This window comes from Populus nigra, chromosome 17 (genome assembly GCF_951802175.1).
Source record: "Populus nigra chromosome 17, ddPopNigr1.1, whole genome shotgun sequence".
NCBI lineage: Eukaryota > Viridiplantae > Streptophyta > Magnoliopsida > Malpighiales > Salicaceae > Populus > Populus nigra.
The window spans coordinates 13148167-13171587 of NC_084868.1; the positions used below are offsets into that span (position 1 = coordinate 13148167).

General features: G+C 35.1%; 3 protein-coding genes across 7 annotated transcripts; 2 read left to right on the forward strand and 1 right to left on the reverse strand.

The window, feature by feature from the left end:
• Positions 1 to 4370: 4370 nt before the first annotated feature.
• Positions 4371 to 6335, forward strand: LOC133677531 (scarecrow-like protein 23). 2 transcript variants are annotated; one of them, XM_062099610.1, is made up of 2 exons: positions 4371 to 4972; positions 5090 to 6335. In XM_062099610.1, the coding sequence occupies exons 1-2, from the start codon at positions 4585 to 4587 to the stop codon at positions 5893 to 5895; spliced, it is 1194 nt and encodes a 397-aa protein (XP_061955594.1). In that variant the 5' UTR covers positions 4371 to 4584; the 3' UTR covers positions 5896 to 6335. The 2 variants fall into 2 exon arrangements, with proteins under 2 accessions (XP_061955594.1, XP_061955593.1); XM_062099609.1 differs by having other exon boundaries at positions 4371 to 6335.
• A 2854-nt stretch (positions 6336 to 9189) lies between these two features.
• Positions 9190 to 14084, forward strand: LOC133676559 (uncharacterized). 3 transcript variants are annotated; one of them, XM_062098244.1, is made up of 5 exons: positions 9190 to 9451; positions 9848 to 12151; positions 13183 to 13384; positions 13476 to 13672; positions 13754 to 14084. In XM_062098244.1, the coding sequence occupies exons 2-5, from the start codon at positions 10006 to 10008 to the stop codon at positions 13795 to 13797; spliced, it is 2589 nt and encodes an 862-aa protein (XP_061954228.1). In that variant the 5' UTR covers positions 9190 to 9451; positions 9848 to 10005; the 3' UTR covers positions 13798 to 14084. The 3 variants fall into 3 exon arrangements, with proteins under 3 accessions (XP_061954228.1, XP_061954229.1, XP_061954230.1); XM_062098245.1 differs by having other exon boundaries at positions 9851 to 12151; XM_062098246.1 differs by lacking the exon at positions 9190 to 9451 and adding an exon at positions 9568 to 9705.
• A 595-nt stretch (positions 14085 to 14679) lies between these two features.
• Positions 14680 to 22833, reverse strand: LOC133676558 (uncharacterized). Of its 2 annotated transcripts, none has more exons than XM_062098242.1 (6): positions 22673 to 22833; positions 19428 to 19536; positions 16082 to 19333; positions 15740 to 15982; positions 15388 to 15546; positions 14680 to 15226 (listed from the first exon to the last, which is right to left on the reverse strand). In XM_062098242.1, the coding sequence occupies exons 2-6, from the start codon at positions 19500 to 19502 to the stop codon at positions 14975 to 14977; spliced, it is 3981 nt and encodes a 1326-aa protein (XP_061954226.1). In that variant the 5' UTR covers positions 19503 to 19536; positions 22673 to 22833; the 3' UTR covers positions 14680 to 14974. The 2 variants fall into 2 exon arrangements, with proteins under 2 accessions (XP_061954226.1, XP_061954227.1); XM_062098243.1 differs by lacking the exon at positions 22673 to 22833 and adding an exon at positions 19782 to 19936.
• Positions 22834 to 23421: the final 588 nt, after the last annotated feature.

A 23421-nucleotide genomic window follows, 5' to 3' on the forward strand; every position in this document is an offset into this window, starting at 1 on the left:
TCATCATTTTATTTTATTTTTTGCATTTAGCTTCATAACTTTTCTCGGCTTGTCTTTTATTGTGTTGTTCCATTTGAAAAAATGAGTCATGGGATTAGGTGAGCTAACTTGAGTTAGCTAACTTTTTTTTTTTTTGTTTACCTTTATATTAATTGATTTATTTTTTTTTCAAATTAATCCTTCCACATTAAGTTTGTTAGGTAACGAGGTTTACTTGTTTTTTATGTTTGCTTTCTGATTTGTTATCATTATCTCACGAATGAGTTGTGGTTTTAGCAAGTACATTTTAATTGACTTAAACTATTATTTTTATATTTTTAAACTTTATTAGTCATTGTGTTTTTCTTTTTAATAAATATTTTTTTAATGTGATTTTTTTTCTTAGTTCAATCCATCTGATATGCTTATTTTTTTAATTATTTTATTAGGTAAAACAAGCTTACTCAAATAAATTAGGTTTATAAATTGAGTCGAGATTTTTTTTGTTTACTTTTTAAAAACACACTTGCAGGATCTTAACATTTTTATTCAACGTTAATATTTTTTGGGGGGGCATGGCATGGCGGATCGAAGGCCACCAGAGTAGTGGTCCTGTATCCCGCAACTGTCTAGGGGTCTTGTAGTAATGTCAACTTGGAATGCGATTTGTGAACTGACATGATCGATTGTTTTGCTCCCCCGCCTGCCCAAGCCTTGCGGATTTTGAGGAGGGTTAACATGAGACAACTTTTTTATTGGGTGTTTGTTTGATGTTGATTTTTAAAATGTTTTTTATTTAAAAGAATATTAAAATATTTTTTTATTTTTTAAAATTATTTTTTATATTAGTATATCAATAAAAATACTAATAAAATATTAATTTGAAATAAAAAAATTATTTTTAAAATATAAAAACAAAGAAACTCCAATGATAATTATACAACTCGAATCTTTTAAAATCCATTAAGGTTACCGTAAGTGGTAATGGCTAGGCTGAAGAGATGGCGAGGTCTCGGATGGAAAAAGTTTACAATGTAAAAAAAAAATATTATACAAAACTATTTAATATCATTATTAAACTTAGTTTAACATGTGAATCTTAAAATCTTTTAATCTAATTTATTGTTTAGCCTGAGTTTAAAATTAAATAATATAAGAATTGTCTTAAAATAACCCAACTTGATTTAGCAAGTTTAGAGATAACCTAGATAATCGATTTTTTGACTTAAAAAATAATAATTCAAAATGATTTTTTTTAATATTGAGACGTTGACATGTTTGATCGACCCAGAATTTACTGTTTATAAGAGCAGTGAAGAAGGTGAGTCGACACCCCAACTCATTTAGATGTATCAGGTAACTAGCCTTATATCACTTTATGTTGGGACGGGTTAATTTTTAATGCAGTAGAAGAAAATGAATGCACAATTAACATGTTTAATGTATTAAAATATTTTTATTTGAAAAAAAAATATTTATGCATCGTCAAATAATTAAAAAAAAAATGAACTCATAAATAAATAAAAAATTATTAATACTAATTAAATATTAAAACGATAAGCTAATCTTTTAGACAAAAGCACAAAATAGATGCACATGTGAATGCTTTATAATAGCTATTCCTTTTCTTTTAAGCGTTTTTATCCAAGTTATTTTAAAGGCTAATTATCGTTATTAATACTAAAACATTTTTGTTTTTATAAATGCGTCATACAAATGCAATTAAAATATATATATATATATAAAAAAAAAAAATTAAAAACAAATTATACTAATATTTTTGAAGCATAAAACTCAAAAAACTTGTAAAAAAGATAAATTTCTGTTTAAAAATAAAGTTTAAACAAATAGTTTAGAAAACAAGGAGGAGGAAATTAATCAACACTTACATAGAAAGACATAATATAAAGGTAAAAAAAAAAGGCCAGGACCAAGTGTCTCGTCAATTCTCAAAAAGCCAACCCTTGCAAGCTTGGAAAGGGTTTCTTTTCTAAATTTGTTTTTTTTTTATGTCTTTATATATATATATATATATATATATATATATATATATATATATATATAAAATCAGGTGACTAGTTGCATATTTGGATGATTTTTTAAGTCATTTTCAATTATTGAAAAATCAAAATTCAAGTATTGGGATTTTAAAAATTATTTTTTTAGCTTGACTGATCTAAAAATATTATAAGAACCTTGATAATTTTATTTTCAACCCCAATACACTCTATAATCACTTTTTAAAAATAAAAATCAATATTTTTTTTTCCGCAAAGATACCATATGAACCTTTTATTGGCATGGTTACGGAGAAACACCATTTCCATAAAATCCACTTGAAAGGAGAATCTAACGACTGAAATATTGATTTTTTGTGTGGTTAAAATATGATTATTCAAGCATGTTCCCTGTCCTCAAAATTTCCCAATAACTCTCTCTCTCTACTGTCAACACACTGTGAGTGACTAAAACATGACAAACATGAAAAAGTTACTTTGCAGTGCCTTTAATCTTCTATATATATATATATATATATATATATATATATATATATATTTGCTGAGATATATGCTTCTGCGCAACCATCTCATTCCCAGGTGGGGTTCATAAATTATGATAGCTTTCATTTTGGTGCCAGAGGGTACAATTTCTCCTTATACTAAATAATGTCCAGAGGTGCCCTATCAATGGTCGTTTTCTCTGATGGGTAAAAACAGAAACCCTAATAATTGAGAATGAATACTGGGTTTTAGATTTTTGCTCTTACCTTGAGAATCAACTCAACGGATAATTGTAGTTCATCGGCCTGGTTAAACTCAAGTAGGGTTTGTACTTTGCCTGACATGATGCTTTCATTCTGAACCAGGACAGAACACAGCACCACCACTTGATGGCCTTGGAGCCACTAGGCCATGGCCTGCTCTCCTTTCTTTTTTCCTTTATATTTTTTTTTTCCAAAAGTGAAATCAATTATATTTCTTGTTTTCTTCCCTCTTTTTAAATCATTCTTGTGGTTAGAAAATTAAATTAAAAAACTCAGAGTTTTTTAAATGCATACATTGACCCTTCCTTGAGCTGGTGGCCAAGACCACTCCAGCCCCGTTGGACGGATAGAGATTCTTTGATAATGTTTGTTTTGATATTTTAAAAGTATTTAAAAAAAAAATTATTTTTTTTGTTTTAAATTAATATTTTTTTAGTATTTTCAAATTATTTTGATATGTTGATATCAAAAATAATTTTTTAAAAATAAAAAAATATTATTTTGATGTATTTTCAAGTGAAAATCATTTTGAAAAGCATTTGTTTGTTTTTATGTTTTAAAAATGTTTTTTAAATTAAATTATTTTTTTATGTTTTCATACCGTTTTGATGTGCTAATACCAAAAATAAATTTTAAAAAATACAAAATATATTATTTTAATACATTTCCGAATAAAAATTACTTTAAAAAATAATTGTTACCACAATAACAAACAGACTCTAAAATAATACCGCTAACCCTAGAATTTACACTTAAAATTAAAAAAACATATACCTATTTAACAACCATTCAAACTATGATTAACAATACTTATAGTATAAGAAAAAAGATAGACATAAAAGTTAGTAATTACAACTTAAAATAATTACATTTTGTTCGTGATTTTAGATAGAAATAACATATACAAAGAGATATTAAAAAAAATTAAAATGTCTTTTGATATTGTAGTAAAAAGTGCTTTTTTACTTGAAATGCATTAAAATATATTTTTCATATTTGTTTCTAAACAAAACAAAACTATAAAAAAATATATCAATTTAATATTTTTTCAATTAAAAGTAAAAACTATAACATTTCTAAACATTTTTTTAGTTAGAGTTTATTTGAGAGTGCGATACGTGTTTTTTAAAATAATTTTCGCCTAAAACTATTTTAATTTTTTTTCTATTTTGATACGATCGTATCAAACCAATAAAAAAATACTAAAGATATATTAATTTAAAGTTTATTTTAAAATTTAAAAAATACGGTTAAATCATAATAATAGACAATGCTTTAAAGAGAAAAAAATTAATGTAGAATAAACAATTTTAAATTAAATTTATATCATTTAAAAAAATTAAAAAACATATCTCCTCTATCCATGGTATCTCAAACTCTTCGATTTCATTTTTTAATCTAAAACCATAATATTATCAACCCCAACATTACATGATTCATGTCTTTCAACATAAAGACAAGCTTTCAACTCTTAGTATTACCCAAAAAAATGATCCCAAGAATCCAATGACCTAATAATTAGCACTTAATTATTCCATTAATCTTATTTTAATTATGTTCGCAATCATTAAACTAATCCCATTTACTCAAAACCAAGACTACCTAACGATAATATCGAAACAAATATTACCCTTTCGCTCTTTCTATGGTAGAAGGACTAACAAACTCTCTCTTTTAATTTTCCCTCATTTTCTTTCTTTCCAAACAGACCCTCCATAAGCTCTTTTCTCTGACACAACTCTGCTTGGATTTGTCACTTTTCACTTAAAAGCTCTTCGCCTTTAAGAATCTTTCTCTCTCTCAAAAACCCACAAAAAATCTCCTCTTTTTTCACTTTGATCATGCTTCAAAGCTTAATTCCTCAGTCTCCGATCAATTCCACAGACCCCAACAATTCTTCCTCCCCCTCCATGAAATCCAAGCGCGCCGCCGCCGAACTTACCGCCGGTGAATCCTCCGGTGAGGACCCTTCATCCAAACGGGTCAGTTACGAAAAGTCCACCACGGAAATCGACTGCGGAGGAGACGACGGCGGCGAGGCAAGTGGGCTCCGGCTGCTCGGGCTCTTGCTGCAATGTGCGGAGTGTGTTGCTATGGATAATCTAAATGACGCGACGGACCTTTTGCCGGAGATAGCGGAGCTTTCGTCGCCGTTTGGATCGTCGCCGGAGAGAGTGGGAGCGTACTTTGCACATGCTTTGCAGGCGCGTGTGGTTGGTTCTTGCCTCGGTACGTACTCACCACTCGTGTCAAAATCAGTAACGCTAACTCAGTCGCAGAGATTATTCAATGCTTTGCAGTCATATAATTCAATCAGCCCTCTGGTCAAATTCTCTCATTTCACAGCTAATCAAGCGATTTTCCAAGCTTTGGACGGTGAAGATCGTGTCCACGTTATCGATTTAGATATAATGCAAGGACTTCAATGGCCAGGATTGTTTCATATCTTAGCTTCTAGGCCTAAAAAGATTCGGTCCATGAGAATTACCGGGTTTGGATCTTCATCGGAGTTGCTTGAGTCAACCGGGAGGCGACTCGCCGATTTCGCGAGCTCACTCGGGCTCCCCTTTGAGTTTCACCCTTTAGAGGGTAAGATTGGGAATGTGACAGATTTAAGTCAGCTCGGGGTGAGGCCGAGAGAGGCTATTGTAGTACATTGGATGCATCATTGTTTGTATGATGTAACAGGGAGTGATTTAGGGACGCTGAAGTTGTTGACTTTGTTGAGGCCCAAATTGATCACGACCGTTGAACAAGATTTAAGTCACGGGGGAAGTTTTTTAGGGAGGTTCGTAGAGGCATTGCATTATTATAGTGCCTTGTTTGATGCACTTGGGGATGGATTAGGTGTGGACAGCGTAGAGAGGCATATGGTGGAGCAGCAATTGTTTGGTTGTGAGATTAGGAATATTGTTGCTGTTGGTGGACCTAAGAGGACCGGTGAGGTTAAGGTTGAGAGATGGGGTGATGAGTTGCGACGGGTCGGGTTTGAACCCGTTTCGCTTGGCGGTAGCCCGGCTGCTCAAGCTAGTTTGTTGCTTGGGATGTTTCCATGGAAAGGGTACACTTTGGTTGAGGAAAACGGGTCCTTGAAATTGGGGTGGAAGGACTTGTCCTTGTTGACTGCCTCTGCGTGGCAGCCGTCGGATTGAATTATGGATAATGGGTTTGATCGGAGTCAAATGCGACACCAAAATGGGAAATCTGTGTTGATGATTGATGGCATTGGATCAATGGTAATGGGGTGATTTTATGTTTTGTAATAATGGACAAGAAGTTTTCCGCTCCCTTTTGAGACAACCTTAATTTATTCAGGGAAGTTTTGGAAGATTTAGATGGTCAATTGAAGTTCAAATGTTCACTTTGTTGTAATTCTTTGAAGAGAAAGAGAGTAGTTCTCTATTTTTAATCCAAAGTAGCATCACTTTTGAAGAAAAAGTTTCTTCAGAAAGGTGAGAAGAAAAGAAAGGAAGATAGTTCCAATTAACTTGGAGGTAGTTCATTAAACTTGTAAATGTTGATTTCAAGTTTTTTTTTTTTTAAATAATTGCACTTGATTAATAATCCATTTGAATATTCGAGAATTGGGTCATTTGGTGTTTGATTCGATGATTGGGGCCTGGGAGGTTAGTGTTCGTGTCTTGGTTTATTTTATGCTTGTGGGGTTGCATGGAATTTAGGAGCAGACAGACATGGGAGTGTCTGTGATTCCGAACTAGAAGTTTGGTCCATCTGTGAATAATTCACTTCTTTTTATCCTCTGTCATGGCAGCTATTTTTGTTTGCCCCACTGTATCTTCTGCGTCTCATGAACAGAACTTGTAGCAACAGATCAAGGATGTGTGGATTTTTTTTTAAAAGTAAATGCTTCTGGTATATAAACTTTAGTCTCAATTTTGAACACCACAAGACGCGGATAAGTTCAAATCCAGTTCGAGTTCGAGTGGATGTGGGTGGTGGTCCTAACTAGTCAAATGTGGACCTGCCTACGTTATCAGCTTTGTAGGGATGTTTATGTAACCATGAGATACAACCAAGTCTCAACTAAGTCTAAGAAGAGGCCTGAGTTGCGAGGCTAATTGTTCCGTAACTTTTGATTCGATCGTTGAATTATATTCAAATCTTGCTATAGAACTCTTCAAATCTTGCTATAGAACTCTTTGGGTTGTTTGCGCGCGTCGGTGCTGTTTTTGTTTGCATCATAGCATAGATAAACTATTTAAATTTAACAAGTAGATTTGTTTCATGTATTATCATTTCGGTTTAAACTTGATCTTGGTAGGATCAACTCAGAGTTGGGAAACAGCTTGGGAGTTGAGGGCTGGCAATTGAGAAAAGACGTGTGTGGAATGTGAATTCTGAGAGAGAGGATTTGCTAGGGTTAAGAAAGTTGTGGGTGTGGTGAACAGAATTATATCCCAGGAAAGCAAAAGAAGAAACAATATACAAGACAAGAAACACAGCTAATGAGTGGTAAAGGCCAAGCAAATGAGTCCAACGCATGTGATGCACCATAGGAATTGAAAGCAAAGCTTGTGATGTAAGATGGAGGCTACTTTCCATGGCGCCAGCAATCCTCTAGCTCAAATATGGAGATACAGTGAGTGTGGTGGCATTGACAGACATGTAATCTTTCCTTGTTAAGCAGCTACAATGGATGCAAACTGTAATCAAGTAAAGTGGGTTAATGTCAAAGTGTTCAAAGAAGATAAACGATGATGATCTTCCCATACAAAAGTGCTTGCCATGGATCGTTGTTTTCCTTCTGCTCAATTATCTGGGGGGTTGAAATTAGGCTGCAAGATTTTGAAGATTTGATTGATAGAGAGTGTCGATTACTGTGATTCAGATTATTGTTTTATAGTAGGTGACAGCCTTAGGGGATTGACAGTCCAGCTAGGAATTTACTTCTGTTCTAAAACAACCTTTCCTCTTTTTTTTTTCTTCTTTTTTCTTTTTTACAATTTAACCCCCCATCTTTTTTTTCCATTTCCATCTCCTTTTTTATCTTTTTTTTATCTTAATTTCATTCGCATATTCTTTTCTTAACAATCATCTGGGTTATATAAATTATCTAGATGATATTAGAATAATTTTTATATAATTTAATTTTAAATTTAGATTTAGCTAAAGTCAGGTGAAGATTTTTTTCTATTAATTTCATCATTTTTCTCAATTTTGTCTCTATATTTTTTTTACTGGTCATTTAAGTTATTTTCGGATGCTTCAAGTTGACTAGATCACATCAGAATAATTCTTACACAATTTAATTTTAAAACAAGCTAGACAAGAAGTTAGGTCATTTTATAAAAAAAAATTAAATTTCATCCTCAAATTTTTTTTACCCATCAATTAGGATGTATTTGGACCGATCAAGTTGGTTAGGTCTTATTAGAATAATTTTTACATGGTTTAATTTTAAATTCGGACTAAATAATAAATGAATCAGATCAGGAAATTAAAAGAATAGGTCCCTTAACTGAATTTAATAAAAATCTTAAATAATTCCTTATGAATAAGATAATTTTTATTAAATTTAATTTTTTTTATTCAACCCATATCATAACGCTATTCTAAAACGAATAAACAATAGGATTTTAGCTTCTCCCCCCACCACAATTGCTTTACATTTAACTAATAATTAAACAAGGCAACTTGAAGTAACTATGTCTGCTTTCCAGGGGGATTGTTATGAATGCATTGAATCAAGTGAAGGTTGGTGAAATGTTTTATTATGACTTGAAAGGAATTAAATCTTAATGTGCAAAAGTTTACTATTTTCTAAAGACATCACCTTAAAAAGAAAACAAATAAACAAACAAAGAAAATAGTGAAAGAAAATCCCATAAATAAATTGTTGAAATGAAATATGTTGAGTTTACTATATTTCCTAGTAGATTTACACTCACTCAAACTTCTGATTATGATTTATTATCATCTTGATAATAATATAATGTAATTATATTTTTAAAAATATTTAGATTGTTTTGATATACTGATATAAAAAATTTAAATTAAAAATTATCTTTTAAAAAATTATTATTTTTCATATTGTAACCCTGTGTTTTACTTCAATTTGATAATTTAAAATTATTTTCTATAAAATCTTTTTTATATAATTTTCAAAAAATCTCATTAAAGTCCTTTAGTGTTAAATAACTAACAAACATAAAATAAAAATAGTTGGAAAGGTTGGTTAGTGATTAACTTTCATTAGCTAATGATGGTTAAAAGGTTATGCTCTCCTCGATCATCATAACTCAAATCTTATACTAAATTATAAAAAAATGAGATGAAATTTCTTGATCTAGTGAAAGTATAGCCATAAATCAGGGGCTATAATGAAATATAAATAATTAATATTGAGAAATTCTAAATTATAAAGACTAAAGTAAAACATATTAAATTATCATAGGCTAAAATGTAGTTGACCCAAATAAAACTTCCACCCAAGCAAGCAAAACAATAGAAACAGAGAAAAAGCCAACCACTCTCTCTTTCATGCCTCCGCCAGAAAAAAACCTAACCGAGATATGACACAAAACCAGACCAAATTCTCGGTTCACCCGAAATTCTGATGATCAGCTGGTCTACGTGAAAACCCATCAAGAATCTCCCTCACTACCTCTCCACAACCAGGTAGATCACCGGTGAAAACCAAGAGAACCAGTTGGGTCAAAACAACCGGTCCGACCAGAATTCACCCAGGTTTGTTTCTCTTTCACTCGTGTTTTTGTTCCTTTGAATTATGTTTTTATGAACAAAAGCAGTAGAATTTAGTCCCTTTTTGTACCATTTAGTATTTGCAGTCTTCTTCTGGGTTTAGTCTTATAATGTAATAACATGATAAAAAATGGCTGACTTCCATGACTTTTGGGATTATAGTCAATGACATAAAGCTATGAAATTTAACGTTGTACTAGTAGTGCAAGATGTTTGTCTTTATATGATGATTTTTTTAGGTATGGGCTTTAAAGTCTCGAACTTTTGTCTTCTGGGTAGTAGTTTTTCCTTGTGAAATATAATGTCAAACTAGTTTAATTCACAGTTCATCATTTAATGATTAAGGGTGTCTTACTTTTGTTCTGTTTTTGTGTCACGTAGTAGGAATTGAGGTCCGGCTGACAGTTTTGGACAGCAAGGAGAAGGCAACATTGGTTGGTTTTGTTCAGGTTTGATCAGTTAGTTTTGTTTCGGTTGAAGAAAAGTTGATAGTGTTGCTATAGGTGTTTAGTGATTTATTAAAGGGTTAATTTGGAAAAATGGAGGAGTTTCTGGAACCATCACCAATGACACGCCAAAAACAAGACCTGGCATGGAAACATTGCCAAATGTTCAAGGAAGGGAAAAAGACATACTTGAAGTGTATATATTGCGGTAAAATGTTTAAGGGTGGTGGGATTCATAGGCTTAAGGAGCATCTTGCTGGTCGCAAAGGTGGTGGGCCTATGTGCCGAAGTGTTCCACCTGATGTTCGGCTTTGGACGCAGCAGTACCTTGATGGTGTTATAGGGAAGCAGAACAGCCAGCAACTGAAGATTCAGGAAGAAGCAAGCATTGTTAATTTGCCTTCTAGTGAGGAAGGCATGCTTTCAAATCCCTTCGGTAATTTTGAAGGGACTCCAGGAACCCGGAGAAAAAAAGATGTGGGATGGAAGCATTGTGAAATGTTGAGAAATGAGAAACGGGTGCAGATTAAGTGTAATTATTGTGCCAAATTGTTTAAGGGTGGTGGCATTCATAGATTTAAGGAGCACCTTGCTGGTAGAAATAGTAGCGGTGTGCGTATTTGCACACGAGTCCCATCCAATGTCCGGGTTTTGATGCAACAACATTTGAGTCCTATTGTAGCGTGGCAAAGAAAGAAACGGAAATCGAATCAAGAAAAATTACACAATGTTCATTCACTTCCTAGTGGTGAAGATTTAGACATATTTGCTGATCATAGTGATGAGTTGAACACCTCACCTGAAGCTGCTGCTGGCTGCAATTTAGCCGAAGTAAATTCAGATTTTTTACTAGATGAAGAAGGAACAAGCAATGAAAATTTGGGTAAAAGAAAGAGCAGAGGAGGTAAGACAACTTCTGCTATTGCTCTTGCAGCTGCACATGACGCTAATGCTTTAATGGGACTGGGTTTAGAAAAAACAGATAATGCAATCCATGTGACAATGGGGCGGTTCTTGTATGATATAGGAGCTAGTTTAGATGCACTGGATTCGAGTTTTTTCCAGCCATTGATTGATGCAGTATTTTCTGGACAGTCAGGGATTGCTGCACCCTCACATCAAGATTTTCGTGGTCGGATATTGAAGAGTCTGGTCGAAGAAGTAAAAAGTGATATTGAACAACATAAGACAAGATGGGCGAAGACTGGTTGTTCTCTTTTGGTTGAAGAATGGGACTCAGGAAGTGGTTTAACTTTGCTAAATTTTTTGGTGTATTGCTCTAAAGGAACAGTATTTTTAAAATCAGTGGATGCATCAAATCTTATATACTCAACAGATGGTCTGTATGAATTGCTTAAACAAATGGTGTTGGAAGTTGGAGCTGGAAACGTTTTGCAAGTTATTACCAATGGTGAAGAGCACTATGTCACTGCTGGGAAAAAATTAATGGATACTTTCCCTTCATTGTATTGGGCTCCCTGCGCAGCTCGTTGCATTGATCAGATACTGGAGGATTTAGGAAAACTTGAGTGGATAAATGCAGTGCTTGAACAGGCTAAATCTATCACAAGATTTGTCTACAATAATAGTGCAGTGCTGAACCTGATGAGGAAGTTTACTTCTGGAAGTGACATTGTGCGACGGGGTGTAACACACTCTGCTACTAACTTCACTGCATTGAAACAAATGGCTGATTTCAAACTTAATTTGCAAACTATGGTAACCTCACAGGAGTGGATGGACTGCCCTTATTCAAAGCAACCTGGAGGATTATCAATGGTAGATGTTATAAGTAATCGATCATTTTGGTCTTCATGCATCTCAATCATCCGTTTAACAAATCCTCTCATGCAAGTTTTGGAAACAGTTAGCAGTGAAAAGAGGGCTGCTATGGGATATGTTTTTTCAGGAATATACAGAGCCAAAGAATCCATTAAGAGAGAACTTGTCAAGAGAGAGGATTATATGGTTTACTGGAATATTTTAGATCATAGGTGGGAACAACAATGGCAAACTCCTCTTCATGCTGCGGGTTTCTTCCTTAACCCCAAGTTCTTTTATAGCATTGAAGAAGATATGCACAATAAAATCTTGTCAAGGATGTTTGATTGCATTGAGAGATTGGTTCCTGGTACTGAAGTCCAGGATAAGATTGTCAAAGAGTTAACCTTGTACAAGAATGCCGAAGGAGACCTTGGGAGGAAGATGGCAATTAGAGCTAGAGATACTCTGCTTCCTGGTATGGTTACTTTCATTATATTTCGATTACTATTGCTGTTGCCATATAGTGTTGAGAGCCATACAGTGTTCAGATTCTCTGCTTTCTTGCAAGAGCTTTCTAATGATATTAGTTTGCTTGATAGTAAGCCTACTTGCTTAGCTTACTTGTTCCTTTTTGGGGCTCCTTCTCTGAAGAGCTTTCTCACCTTGATTCCTTGAATGGTCTTGCTCAGCTGGCTGGTTTCAACTACCTTTAGCTCTCTGTTTACTTTAATTCTCAATGTTGCAATGTTAAAATCAGGAGGTTATGATTGAACAGAGACATAGAGAGAGGAAATAAGCTACCTTGTTCTACCTTAGTGAAATAGAAGCCTGCTAAACTCAGCAAATCCAGAAAGGAAGCCCTACCTTTCATTGCAAACTGTAGGCTTTTACTTCCAGAAATCTGCCTCTCAAAAAATAAATGGAAGATAATTAAAAGACCAGACTCTAGCTTGGTTACCTTCTTGAAAAAGGGATTGCTAGAAAAAGATTAGCCAATGGACTGCCTTTCAAATGAACTTGCCAAAAAGAAACCTGCTTTTGACCATCTTGATATAAAAATAAAGAAGACGTAAATGCTGCCCCAAATACTTGGCATATATACACAGCAAGAATGTATATGCAACGATTAAGGAAACCTTTGAGAAAGTATTATAAACATAAGTTTCAAATCATTGTCAAACTCATTTCATATTGTCAAGTATCATAGGAAATTTAGGGATATCAATGGTACTCAACTCATACCTGTTTGGCATGTTTCTGAAGTTGCTATTGTGCTATACCTGTTTGACATAATGCATCATGTAGTGTTATATTTATTTTTTGCAATTTCCTTGCACGTACAAGAATTGTGTTCCCTTGCATGTACAAGAATTGCATTTTTCCTACCCATTCTTTGCAATTTCCATGCATGTACTAGAATTGCATCTTTCTGTCCTATTGCTAGAATATTTCTTTTTTCATCAATTTTATGTAGAACTGATTTCTAGATATACCTCCTCATTGTAGCTGATTGGTGGTCTGCCTATGGCGGAGCCTGCCCCAATTTGGCACGTTTAGCTATACGTATTCTCAGCCAAACCTGCAGTTCAATTGGGTGTAGCCATAATCATATTCACTTTGAGAAGGTATATCGCACCAGAAACTGCCTACAGCGCCAACGGCTAAGTGATCTTGTCTTTGTTCAGTACAACCTGCGTCTTAGACAGATGTAAGTAAAACCAATGATTATGTTTATAGTTGGTATATGACAATCACAGAGGAACGTGATCTTGTTCTTTTGCTAACCAACTTTATTCCAGGGTTGATGGAAACAAAAAACAGATTCCCGAGGACCCCATATCATTTGACAATATCAGTATTATTGAAGACTGGATCACACAAAATGATCTTTCCCTAGAAGACTATGGAAGTTCAGATTGGATGTCGCTTGTTCCACCATCTGTTAATACGATGCCATTGGTACCATCAACTGATGAAAGTGAAGATGTTGCTACTGGTAATTGCTGTTGCTATACTTGAGAATGTCAGAAAGCAGCTCTTTTTCTTAATGAAACTAAATGCATTGGTCTGTTTGCAGGGTTTGATGATTTTGAGATCTTTAATGGACTGAAGGAAGTTTAAGATGTGAAATGAAGATGATATCGCAGGCCACTTGAACTTCATCCAAATATCCATGGAGAGTTAATATTGATGACTGGTTATGTTTTGCACCATGCTCACATTGGAGAAAGGTATTGCAAGATGGTTATATTTGGCGCTATAACCAGGAGTTAGTTTAGGGGGGCAGCGACTCCAATCAAGTATGACACTAGTGTTTTTCCATTTGGACCTTCCTTAATATGACATGGTTGAATACTAAAAGTGTTTCATCTGTTTTGGAGTTCAAGTAAAAACTATCCGTTTACTCATCCAAACCTGCAGAACGCAGAACAAAATCCACACATGCAGCCTTTCGTGGGAATCATGATCATTTTCTTCTCATGGTTTTAAGTTGATGCACCTTAAACCCTTGTGACCTCTGGAAGAATTAATCAAAATATATTGCTGAGTAGAAATGCATCTTTGGAGATCACAATGAGGTGTGATTGCTAGTTTTATGCTTTTATCATTTCCAAATCCACCTCAATACCGATAGATATTAAATCCTTGGATGCCACTAAAAATTATGAACTGCAACCACAACAGCACAGAGAGCTTTGGGTCTTTGGGTCTTGAGGATGTATCTTCATAAAAATGCTGAATGCCAAGAGTTCTCCTTGAATGAAACACGTGGTAATGTATTTTTATTCGAGTTTTGATAGCACCGAAGCTCTGATTCAGTGACCGAATGGCTTGAGTCAATCTACTTCATGAAAGCAGGATGTGATGGTCACTAGAAGCCTGATTTCCATGTTTCTGCTTCATCACATGTTCAAAGTTTTCCCAGTTTCTTTGCTAACTCGATTGAGAATTTAATCAAGCATCCAGAAAGAGTGCTTTCATCACTCGATAGAGTACACAGAATTTCCAAATAAAAAGATCAAGGTCTTGCAATCCAATCAATAAACCAATTAATGCAAACTTGAATATTACATGAATTGAACACTTCTTTTGTCTAGCGCATTGAGGCAAGGGGCAATAATGAAAAACAAATTCCCTAACCGACGCTCAAAAACCTAAGCTAGAAAGCATACTAATACAGCTTCCAACCTCTTGTGTATCGACTGGTATGAAACAAGGAATTTAAAAAAAATTAAAACAAAGAAGGGCCAAAAAAAACCTGAAACATAGAGCAAAACCGAAATCCAAAATGCCGAAACTAATAACGCTTTCCAAGATACACGCCAATGATGATAGATACCAAGGCCACTCCCAAGATGATTTTAAAGGTCATGGCAGGCGAAACATCTGCAGTTTGAGTATGAGTCTGAGAAGAGGATGAGGATTGTGCAGATGCAGCTTCTAACTTTTTCTTGCTCTTTCTTTTTGTGGGAGTGGAAATGACTGCACCAATGTCTCTGGATTTAATCTCCAATCCATCTTTTTGTTCAGCCGGACTGCTTCCATCACCCTGCAATATATCTCAGAGTAAGCAACTGTTTGATTTTTACATTTAAATGACTAATATTAGCATTTCCTCTGACAATTTATTTCCAAAGTAATTTCCTCGGTTTATTTTTTTTTCAGTTTAAAGAACAGAAATATCATGGATTGTGGGAGATATAAACCAACCTTTTCTAATAATTTAGCGCCAGCCACTTGCAGTTTCTGTTCAAGTTCCTTCACTTGGTTCTCTAGATGTGACACTTCTTTGTTCTTGGCTTCAAAGTCTTCAAGGGATTTCTTCAGTGCTTCATCTTTTTCCAGCTGATTGTGAGAATCTGCTTCTTTCTGTTTGGTTAAACATTAAAGAAAACTGTCAGTGAAGTATTTCAAAAGTTCCTTGCAATAATTTTCCACTATATTAAAACAACAGGAGGTCTATATGAACTTATAGTCAGAGAGATTATTCAGTATCCAGTAATAAACTTATGGAACATCAAAACCCTATTCTAGAACTTGTGCTTGATTCTTGAGACAATACCTGTTCTTTTAGTTGAGCTTCAGCTGCCGCCAATTGTTTCTTAAGTTCCTCAAGAGAAGTTTGCAATGCCAACTTCTCAGCAACCTCAGCCTTGAGACTTTCAATCTCAGATTTCAAGGCATCTTCATTCGCCTTCTGTCCCATCAGTTCTTCTTCAAGCTGGATGATCACTGATTGAAGTTCCTTCTTTCCATTTTGATATGTTTCATTGAGGAGGTTGTTCTCTTCCATAACTGAAGATATCTGAAATTTGGAAACTTATCGAGTTAGAAGACTATGGCCAAAATAATTGCCAAATAATTATTTACCAAGAAATGAAAAACCACAAATGATGATGCAAACCTGAGACTGTAGTTTCTGCCCTTCATCAGAGAGCTGCTGCCTCAAATCCTCAACGGCCTTCTTTGAAATGTGAAGCTGCTCAACTGTTTCATCCTTCTCAGAAAGGATTGCAGATAATTTTGTCTCCAAATCACCGAGTTTGGACTCATATGAGGCCAGCTCCTGAGTGAGCTTCAAATTCGCCTCAGCTAGCCCTCCACTCTCTTTTTCATAGTGACCTGCCTTGGTTTGCAGTTCCTCTACAACGGTTTCCAGATGTTTAATTTTGAGGAGACTCTCTTCCAGCTCAACTTTACGAGATTCAGAAATTGCAGCTCGTTGATGAGCCAGTTCTTCGTTCAATTTTATATGCCCTTCAAGTGCATTTAGCTTCTCATTCAAATCCTTTGTTTCTGTATCCCTCAGTGCGAGGCTCTGAATGGCCTCTTGTAGTTGCGCTTCAGCTTGCACCATTCGTGACTCGGTTGCAGAATGAAGTTCTATGGCTCTTGAGTGTTTGTCTGTTATTTCTGTGATAGCGCTCACATGCGAAACAAGTTGTTGAGATGTGGCTTCCTTCTCAGAAATGGCAGAGTTTAGCAATTCCTGAAGTTCATCGATCTTGCTTTTCAGCTGATTGTTTGTCTCAACTAAGAGTTCATTCTCTGAGAAGGAGTTGGAAACCTTAGTTTCTGCTTCCACAATCTGACTTTTGAGTTCTTCATTTGAGGTTTCCAAAGTTGCCATTTTTAACACACACAAGTCCAATTCTTCCTTCACAAGTGCAGACCTTCCAGTTGTTTCAGCTATCAGCTCTTCATAGGTCTTTACTTGGTCTTCAAGGGTATTCAGTTTCTCAAACAAGGATTTTGCCTCAGAATCCCTGTTAGTGAAGTTTGCTAATGCTTCTTGAAGTTTGATTTCTGAATCCCTTGTTAGGGTTTCGTGTAATGACTCGAGCTCTGACCTTCTTGTAGTGGCTTCCTCTAATAATTTTTCTTGTTGCTCAAGTTGCTCCTCTGCAGATTTGAGCTTCACCATTATATCACCTTCTTTCAATCCAGCAGCCTTTAGATCGTTTTCAATGCTTTCGAACCTCTCTTGCATCACGACTAGTTCATTACGCAACACTCCAATAAGATTCTCAGCTTCAGTCAGCTTCTCATTGGAACTGCTTGATGCCTCTTCTAACGTTTTCTTTTCATTTGTGAACAAATTCAGCAATTCTGTTAGCTCTTTCTCCTTCTCCCCAGCCATCTGCAGAGCAACTTCAAGGCTTGATGACTTGGCTTGATATGCCTCAATTTCAGATGCTAGTTCAGATATCCTGCCAGAGTATTTATTGGAATCTGCTTCTGCATCCATACATTTCTTTTCTAATGCACTGTTCTGCTCTTCAAGCTCCTTGATTCTGTATTTTTCTGCTTCGAGCAGCAACTCCAACTCATTTGCCTTTTTCCCAGCATCCTCTGCTTTGGAATGAGATGTCTGGAATGAATCTTCAAGTTCAAGGCTGCGCTGGTGGTGCATATTTGCTCGGTCCTCATGCTCAGCACATTTTTCTTCTGCAATTCTCAACTCTTCCTCAAGCTCTGAATTCCGAGACGATGAATGATTCAGGGAAGATTCAAGGTGGCTAATCTTTTCTTGGTATTCCTCCATCTGGCTACTCAACTGTTTCTTTTCTTCCTCTACCTCTTTCAATGCAGTACTGAGTTCAGATATTTTCTCTGAGAATTCCCTCACCTCTCTCTCAGCATCACTGCTTTTCAGTTCAACCAAATTCAACTGTTGCTGAAGCTCCACATTCTTCCGCTCTGATGCAACAAAACGTGTCTCGAGCTCTCTCAGTTGTGACTTGGCCTCTTCTGCTGCTTCATTTGAAGCTTGGATTAAATCCTCTAGCACCAGGTTTTTTTGAGAGGCAGTTGCTGCAGCAGCTCCAGATTCATTGTGGAGATCTTCAAGAGACTTCAACTTCTGTTCTAGCTCGGCAATGTTTGACAAAGCTTGGGACAAAAGAGAATCTGCTTTACAGAAATTATCATCTGAAGTTTTCAACTTTTCCTCAAGTTCACTGCACAACTCTTTCATCTGTGCTGCATTGCCAGTGAGATCCGCCATGGCTGCTTCTAGAGCTTCCTTTTCTTTTATTACTTTAGCCAATTCTTCCTGTACAGTTGAGACCTGTGCTTCATGGGTTTTTAACCCAGCCTCAACTGATTCCCTTGTGTTGATTTCCTCCTGTAACTTCAGCTTGATCCCTTCCAACTCGGAAACCTTTGCGTGAAGATCTTCTTTTGTTGCAGTGAGCAAATTCTCAAGAGCAAAGACATCTTCCTTCACCTGAGATTCAGAGGCTTTCTTGAGGTCCAATTCCTGGGTTATTTCGATGATAAGAGCCTCCTTTGAAGAAAGTCTTTGCTCTATTTCCAGCAGCTGTGACTTTGAAGCAGCCAACTCTTCATTAGCTGCTGAAAGTTCTGCTGTAGTGCTCTTAAGTGCCTCTTCAACTTTCTGATTCTCTGAAACCTTCTCGTACAGGTCCTTGACCTCCTCCTGAAGAGAAGCCATCTGATCTTCCATTTCTTTTGCACTCTGTTTTGCCGCCTCAAGCAGCCTTTCAAATTCCAAGGCCCTCTGCGTTTCGGATTCAGCATGTGAACCACTTTCTTTGTGCAGCTCCTCAAACTTCTTAGCCTCACCAGAAGATACTTCCAGCTCATGTTCCAACTCTTTCATCTTCTTTCTCGACTTCTCGAGCTCAAGGGTGATGCCATCAAATGATTCCTTGACCTCAACCAATTCCTTATGCTTGGTTTCTTGTGCTTGTAGAGCTTCTTGCAAAGAGTTGAGCTGTGCACTGTATTTCTCCTCAGCTTCAATTATCTGCTCTTTCACTTTCTTGTGACTGATTTCAAGCTCCTCATACTTCTTTCCACTTTCATCCAACTTCTCATTGACCAGCAAGACCTCATCCTTCATCTGTGCATTCTCAGATTCAGAGTGCTTTAATGCTGCCGCTACTCTTTCCAATTCGATTTCAAGTTCCTTCATCTTCTCTTGCGCCTCCAGCAATTCTCTGGCCGAACCACTTAAACTTCTTTCCACAAAAGATGGCTTGTCAGCCTCCACAACAGATTGCGCCTCAGCTGTATGAGAGCCATCCTTCACATCTAGCGATTCCTTCTCGACTTTGATGAATTCTCCATCAGTTTCATCCTCTTCTTTTTTTCCTTCCTTTTCTACTTGCGGCAAGTCTCCATTTGTTACCTTATAAAAAACAAAATTCATAGCAAATTAGCATTTCAGTAAGTTTCTGCAAAACAGGCTAATGTCAGTTGCATTAAGTTAATTCAGGCACTACCTTAATAGGATCGGCAACATTGGTGTCAACCTTCACAACTGGAACATCTGAACTGACTTGAGTCTCTCCTTCCATGTTAAACCAGCTTCACCTTCCTAAATTTCTCCTTCTGAAATTGCAACAAGCTGACAAACTGTTAACAATGTCGGGTTTATTTATTTATTTATTTATATCACATAGCACATTCTTTCACGATGCACATAGCACAAGCACAGAAGACAAAGTGGTATTAAGAGATTTCATTTCACAAAGCAACATGGTGTATTAATGCATTGCAAGCATGTAGATTAGAATATTGATAATGCTGACTGGCTCAGAAGCCGTAGTGCTGTAGTAACACCATAGACGTGTCACCTTCGAGTATTTAGGCAGTTCATATGCTCTCCTTCTCGACATGTTTCTCACAGTGATACTGTAGCGCCACAAGGATTGCATCAAGTACTTGTGCCCATCAAAAGTTACTATGTTCTTGCTGAGAAAATCATAACCCTTCCTTTTTAAAAACCGAGGCTCCGTTTGACAACGCCGGCATGACTGTGATTACACCCATGTTTCCAAATAAAAAATATAGTATTTATAATCTTGGTTCGGAAACGTGGATGCAGCCGCAGATCTGCGTGTTTGCATTTAGAAACAGGCACTGAATTTATGGACAAAATAAATAAAAGGAAAATGAGAAATCTTATAAAATGCCAAGTCAATTTCTGAGGTGGAACTAGCTAGACACAAGCGAACCACATGGGCGACATGTCTTTGATTTGGACTTTGGAATGTGTGCTGACAAAACCACCTGGCGTCGGAAGCTAAATTGGGCACGGTACCCATCAAATCATGTCGTCATCATCCACGTAATCGATCAAATTATTCAACAAAGATAGAACCGAGAATTTCCAAGATGCCACAATCATCAGGCTGTGCATGCCCCACAGAAAGGGCAGCAGACCCGATAGGGTCGAACCTTTCTAAGAAGGACCCGAGCTAACCCGATCGAAAACACGTAAGTGCTTGTTCTAAGATACACATCATCGAAAGATCATATTTAATCACACATAATATTATATAGTTTACATAGAAATATAAAAAAATAAGATAATGTTCTTCTGAAATATACAAAAGGCATCATCTGAATAGTTCTGTTCTCACCCTTTACTTTCCATCCAAAGGATACCTCTCTGGTCTAAAGTGTAAGCATCCATGGCTGAAAAACCAAGTGTTGAGACGACGACATGACACCACAAAAGTAGCAATTTAAGGCATGGTATTTGTGGGTTCTGAAGTTGTGGTCCAATCTACGTAACATATCATCACACTTTGGTAATAATTTGTATTCCATGATGTTTATCCAAAGTAAAATCGATCGTAGAGTAGCCCCATGGGGCAATCCATATTATAAACTCTACTAAATTAACCTTATAAATAAATAAATATAAATCTAGTATTAGACTAAAGATTTTACAATTGTACTTAGATCTATTCAAATATACTTTATTAGGACTATATAACAAGATCCAAATTCCAGTTCATAAAGTATATGCTCCTCCTGATCTCCTATATAAGATCCAAAATAACCCTAGCTATTATTTTGATCTACTATCATGTGAAAATGTCATGCGAGACCCCACTATCCTTGTGGGCCCTAAGAATTTCTTCAAGGGCCATTACACCTAACTCCTTTTCCATGATTGACTATTGAATCATGACCATCAATTGTGGAAAACGTTGAGATGGATCAATCAAGAAATTAAATGAAAAACTACCATCAAATCGCAGCAAAAACAAAAATAGGGTTACATAAATATATAAAAATAAAAAACAGGATGCATCGTGGGTGGGATCCATCAAAGGTGGCATCCCATCTCCATCTCGCATCTTTTTTACTTAATTTTTGTTTTGTTTTCCATTTTTTAAAGCTAAAACCGTGTGACAGCTCAATTTAAACCCTTTTTATAGCCATGAAAATCATCAAGTACCTTTATATATGCACACAATTAAAGGACAGTGACCCCAGCCCAAGTTTCCATCCTCCCTCAGTAAGGAATCATCAAGAAAAATAAAAATTATATAATCAAATATTTTGCGTCATATTTATATAGACACGGGATAGAATATAAATATGCATGATCGGGTATATATGCTCGATAAATCTTGACCTACTTGTAAATAGTTAGTATTCACTAATCAACTTTATATTAAAAAAAAAAAAAATTCAAGATCCTAGCGTGACACAATAATGTAAAAAGACAAATCATACTATAAATGTTTTCTTTTTAACAAAAAGGGGCAACATCAATTGGAGACAAATGAAAGGTGGTTGCAAAATTATGATTTTTTTTTAAAATTTTTGATGGAGAGAAAAAATGAACTTTAAAAGACTGTTAATTTACCATAATCTTCAATTTCTTTTTTACCTAAATTATTTTGCTTTTGTACCCTCCATTTACGTCTGCGTATAGAACAATCTAAAACAAATTCTATACGTTATTATAGATTGATCACAGAAAGATACTACAGAAACCAGTTTTAAAATCTCTACCTAACCCTTTAAATTTAAAAAAATAAAACAAATAAAATCAGATTTACTTCCCAAAAAACAGAAAAAGAAATCTGAGAAACAGCAATATTTCCAATAAGCAAATCACTAATTACCATTTCTATATTCATCCATTTCAAGTTTGAATACAAGTAAAGTATGATCATAAGGATGATCGAAATTCAAAAAAAAAAAAAAAAAACAGCCCAAGAGAGTGATCAAAGCTCATTATACTTTAATTCTTTGCCTTTTTCAATCAATATTTCCAATAAGCAAATCACCAATTACCATTTCTATATTCATCCATTTCAAGTTTGAATATAAGTAAGTATGATCATAAGGATGATCGAAATTTTTTACAAAAAAAAGCAGCCCAAGAGTGATCAAAGCTCATTCTACTTTAATTCTTTTCCTTTTTCAATCAATATTTCCAATAAGCAAATCACTAATTACCCTTTCTATACTCATCCATTTCAAGTTTGAATAGAAGTAAAGTATGATCACAAGGACGATCGAAATTCAAAAAAAAAAAAAAAACAGCCCAGGATCGCAAAAAACAAATGAACGATAAACCACCACCATCAACATCACATAAAGATCACGAAAAGAATGATCAAGATAAAGCAACACACTTAACTGACGATTTCTTGATAAAAAAACCAGCAGAAACAGAGAGCTCCAGAGCTAAAGAAAACAGAGACAAAAGACAGTTTACCTGAGAGAAAATTCAACGTTGTATTGTTTCCTTAGCTTTTAAAAAATGGGTTTTTTCTGTTTTTCAAGAAAAAACGAAAATCATAGAGAGAGCTATGGTGGTGGTGATGGAGTAGGAGAAAATTCTAGGAACGGAAAAGGTTTTTTGGTGTGAGAGGAAAGGAAGAGAGAATCTTTAAGTATATAAAGGAGAGAGGAAGAAGTGGAGTCCACCTGGGAGTGGTTGGTGGGGCCAGTCCTTGCAGTTTTAACAGCCAATAAGACAATGGTTGGGTCGGAACGCTGCCGGTTTGGCTGCAGATTGAGTTTTAAAAATATTCTTAAATTGAAAATATATTTAATAATATTTTTTTTTATATTTTATATTTTTGACACCATTATTTTAAAATTATTTAAAAATATAAAAAAATCAATTTAATAATTATTTTTCAATTAAAAATATATTAAAATAATATTTTTTATTTTTTATATTAGTATATTAAAATTATAAAAAAACATCTATTTGAAATGTCTTTCAAATAAAAAGTACTTTAAAAAGTATTTTGAAAAGGAAGATTTAATAGTGAAAATAAACACTTTCAAAGAGAAATTAAATTTTTACCCCTCAATTTATATTGGTATGTCATAGATATTTTTGAAGTATTTTTAATTTAATTTCGATATTAATAAAGATTAATCTTGAGAATCATATTAGGTATTATTGTTATAAAAAAATCATAGAAAAAAAAATATAGCATCATTAATGGATAC

Bases quoted from the DNA above. Each gene is read 5' to 3' on its own strand.
- LOC133677531 (XM_062099609.1), top strand. From the start codon at position 4,585: ATGCTTCAAAGCTTAATTCCTCAGTCTCCGATCAATTCCACAGACCCC.
- LOC133676559 (XM_062098244.1), top strand. From the start codon at position 10,006: ATGGAGGAGTTTCTGGAACCATCACCAATGACACGCCAAAAACAAGAC. The intron at 12,152-13,182 runs GTATGGTTACTT...TCCTCATTGTAG, and splicing joins TAGAGATACTCTGCTTCCTG to CTGATTGGTGGTCTGCCTAT. The intron at 13,673-13,753 runs GTAATTGCTGTT...GTCTGTTTGCAG, and splicing joins AAGTGAAGATGTTGCTACTG to GGTTTGATGATTTTGAGATC.
- LOC133676558 (XM_062098242.1), bottom strand. From the start codon at position 19,502: ATGGAAGGAGAGACTCAAGTCAGTTCAGATGTTCCAGTTGTGAAGGTT. The intron at 19,334-19,427 runs GTAGTGCCTGAA...GTTTTTTATAAG, and splicing joins ATGTTGCCGATCCTATTAAG to GTAACAAATGGAGACTTGCC. The intron at 15,227-15,387 runs GTTGGTTTATAT...GATATATTGCAG, and splicing joins GCGCTAAATTATTAGAAAAG to GGTGATGGAAGCAGTCCGGC.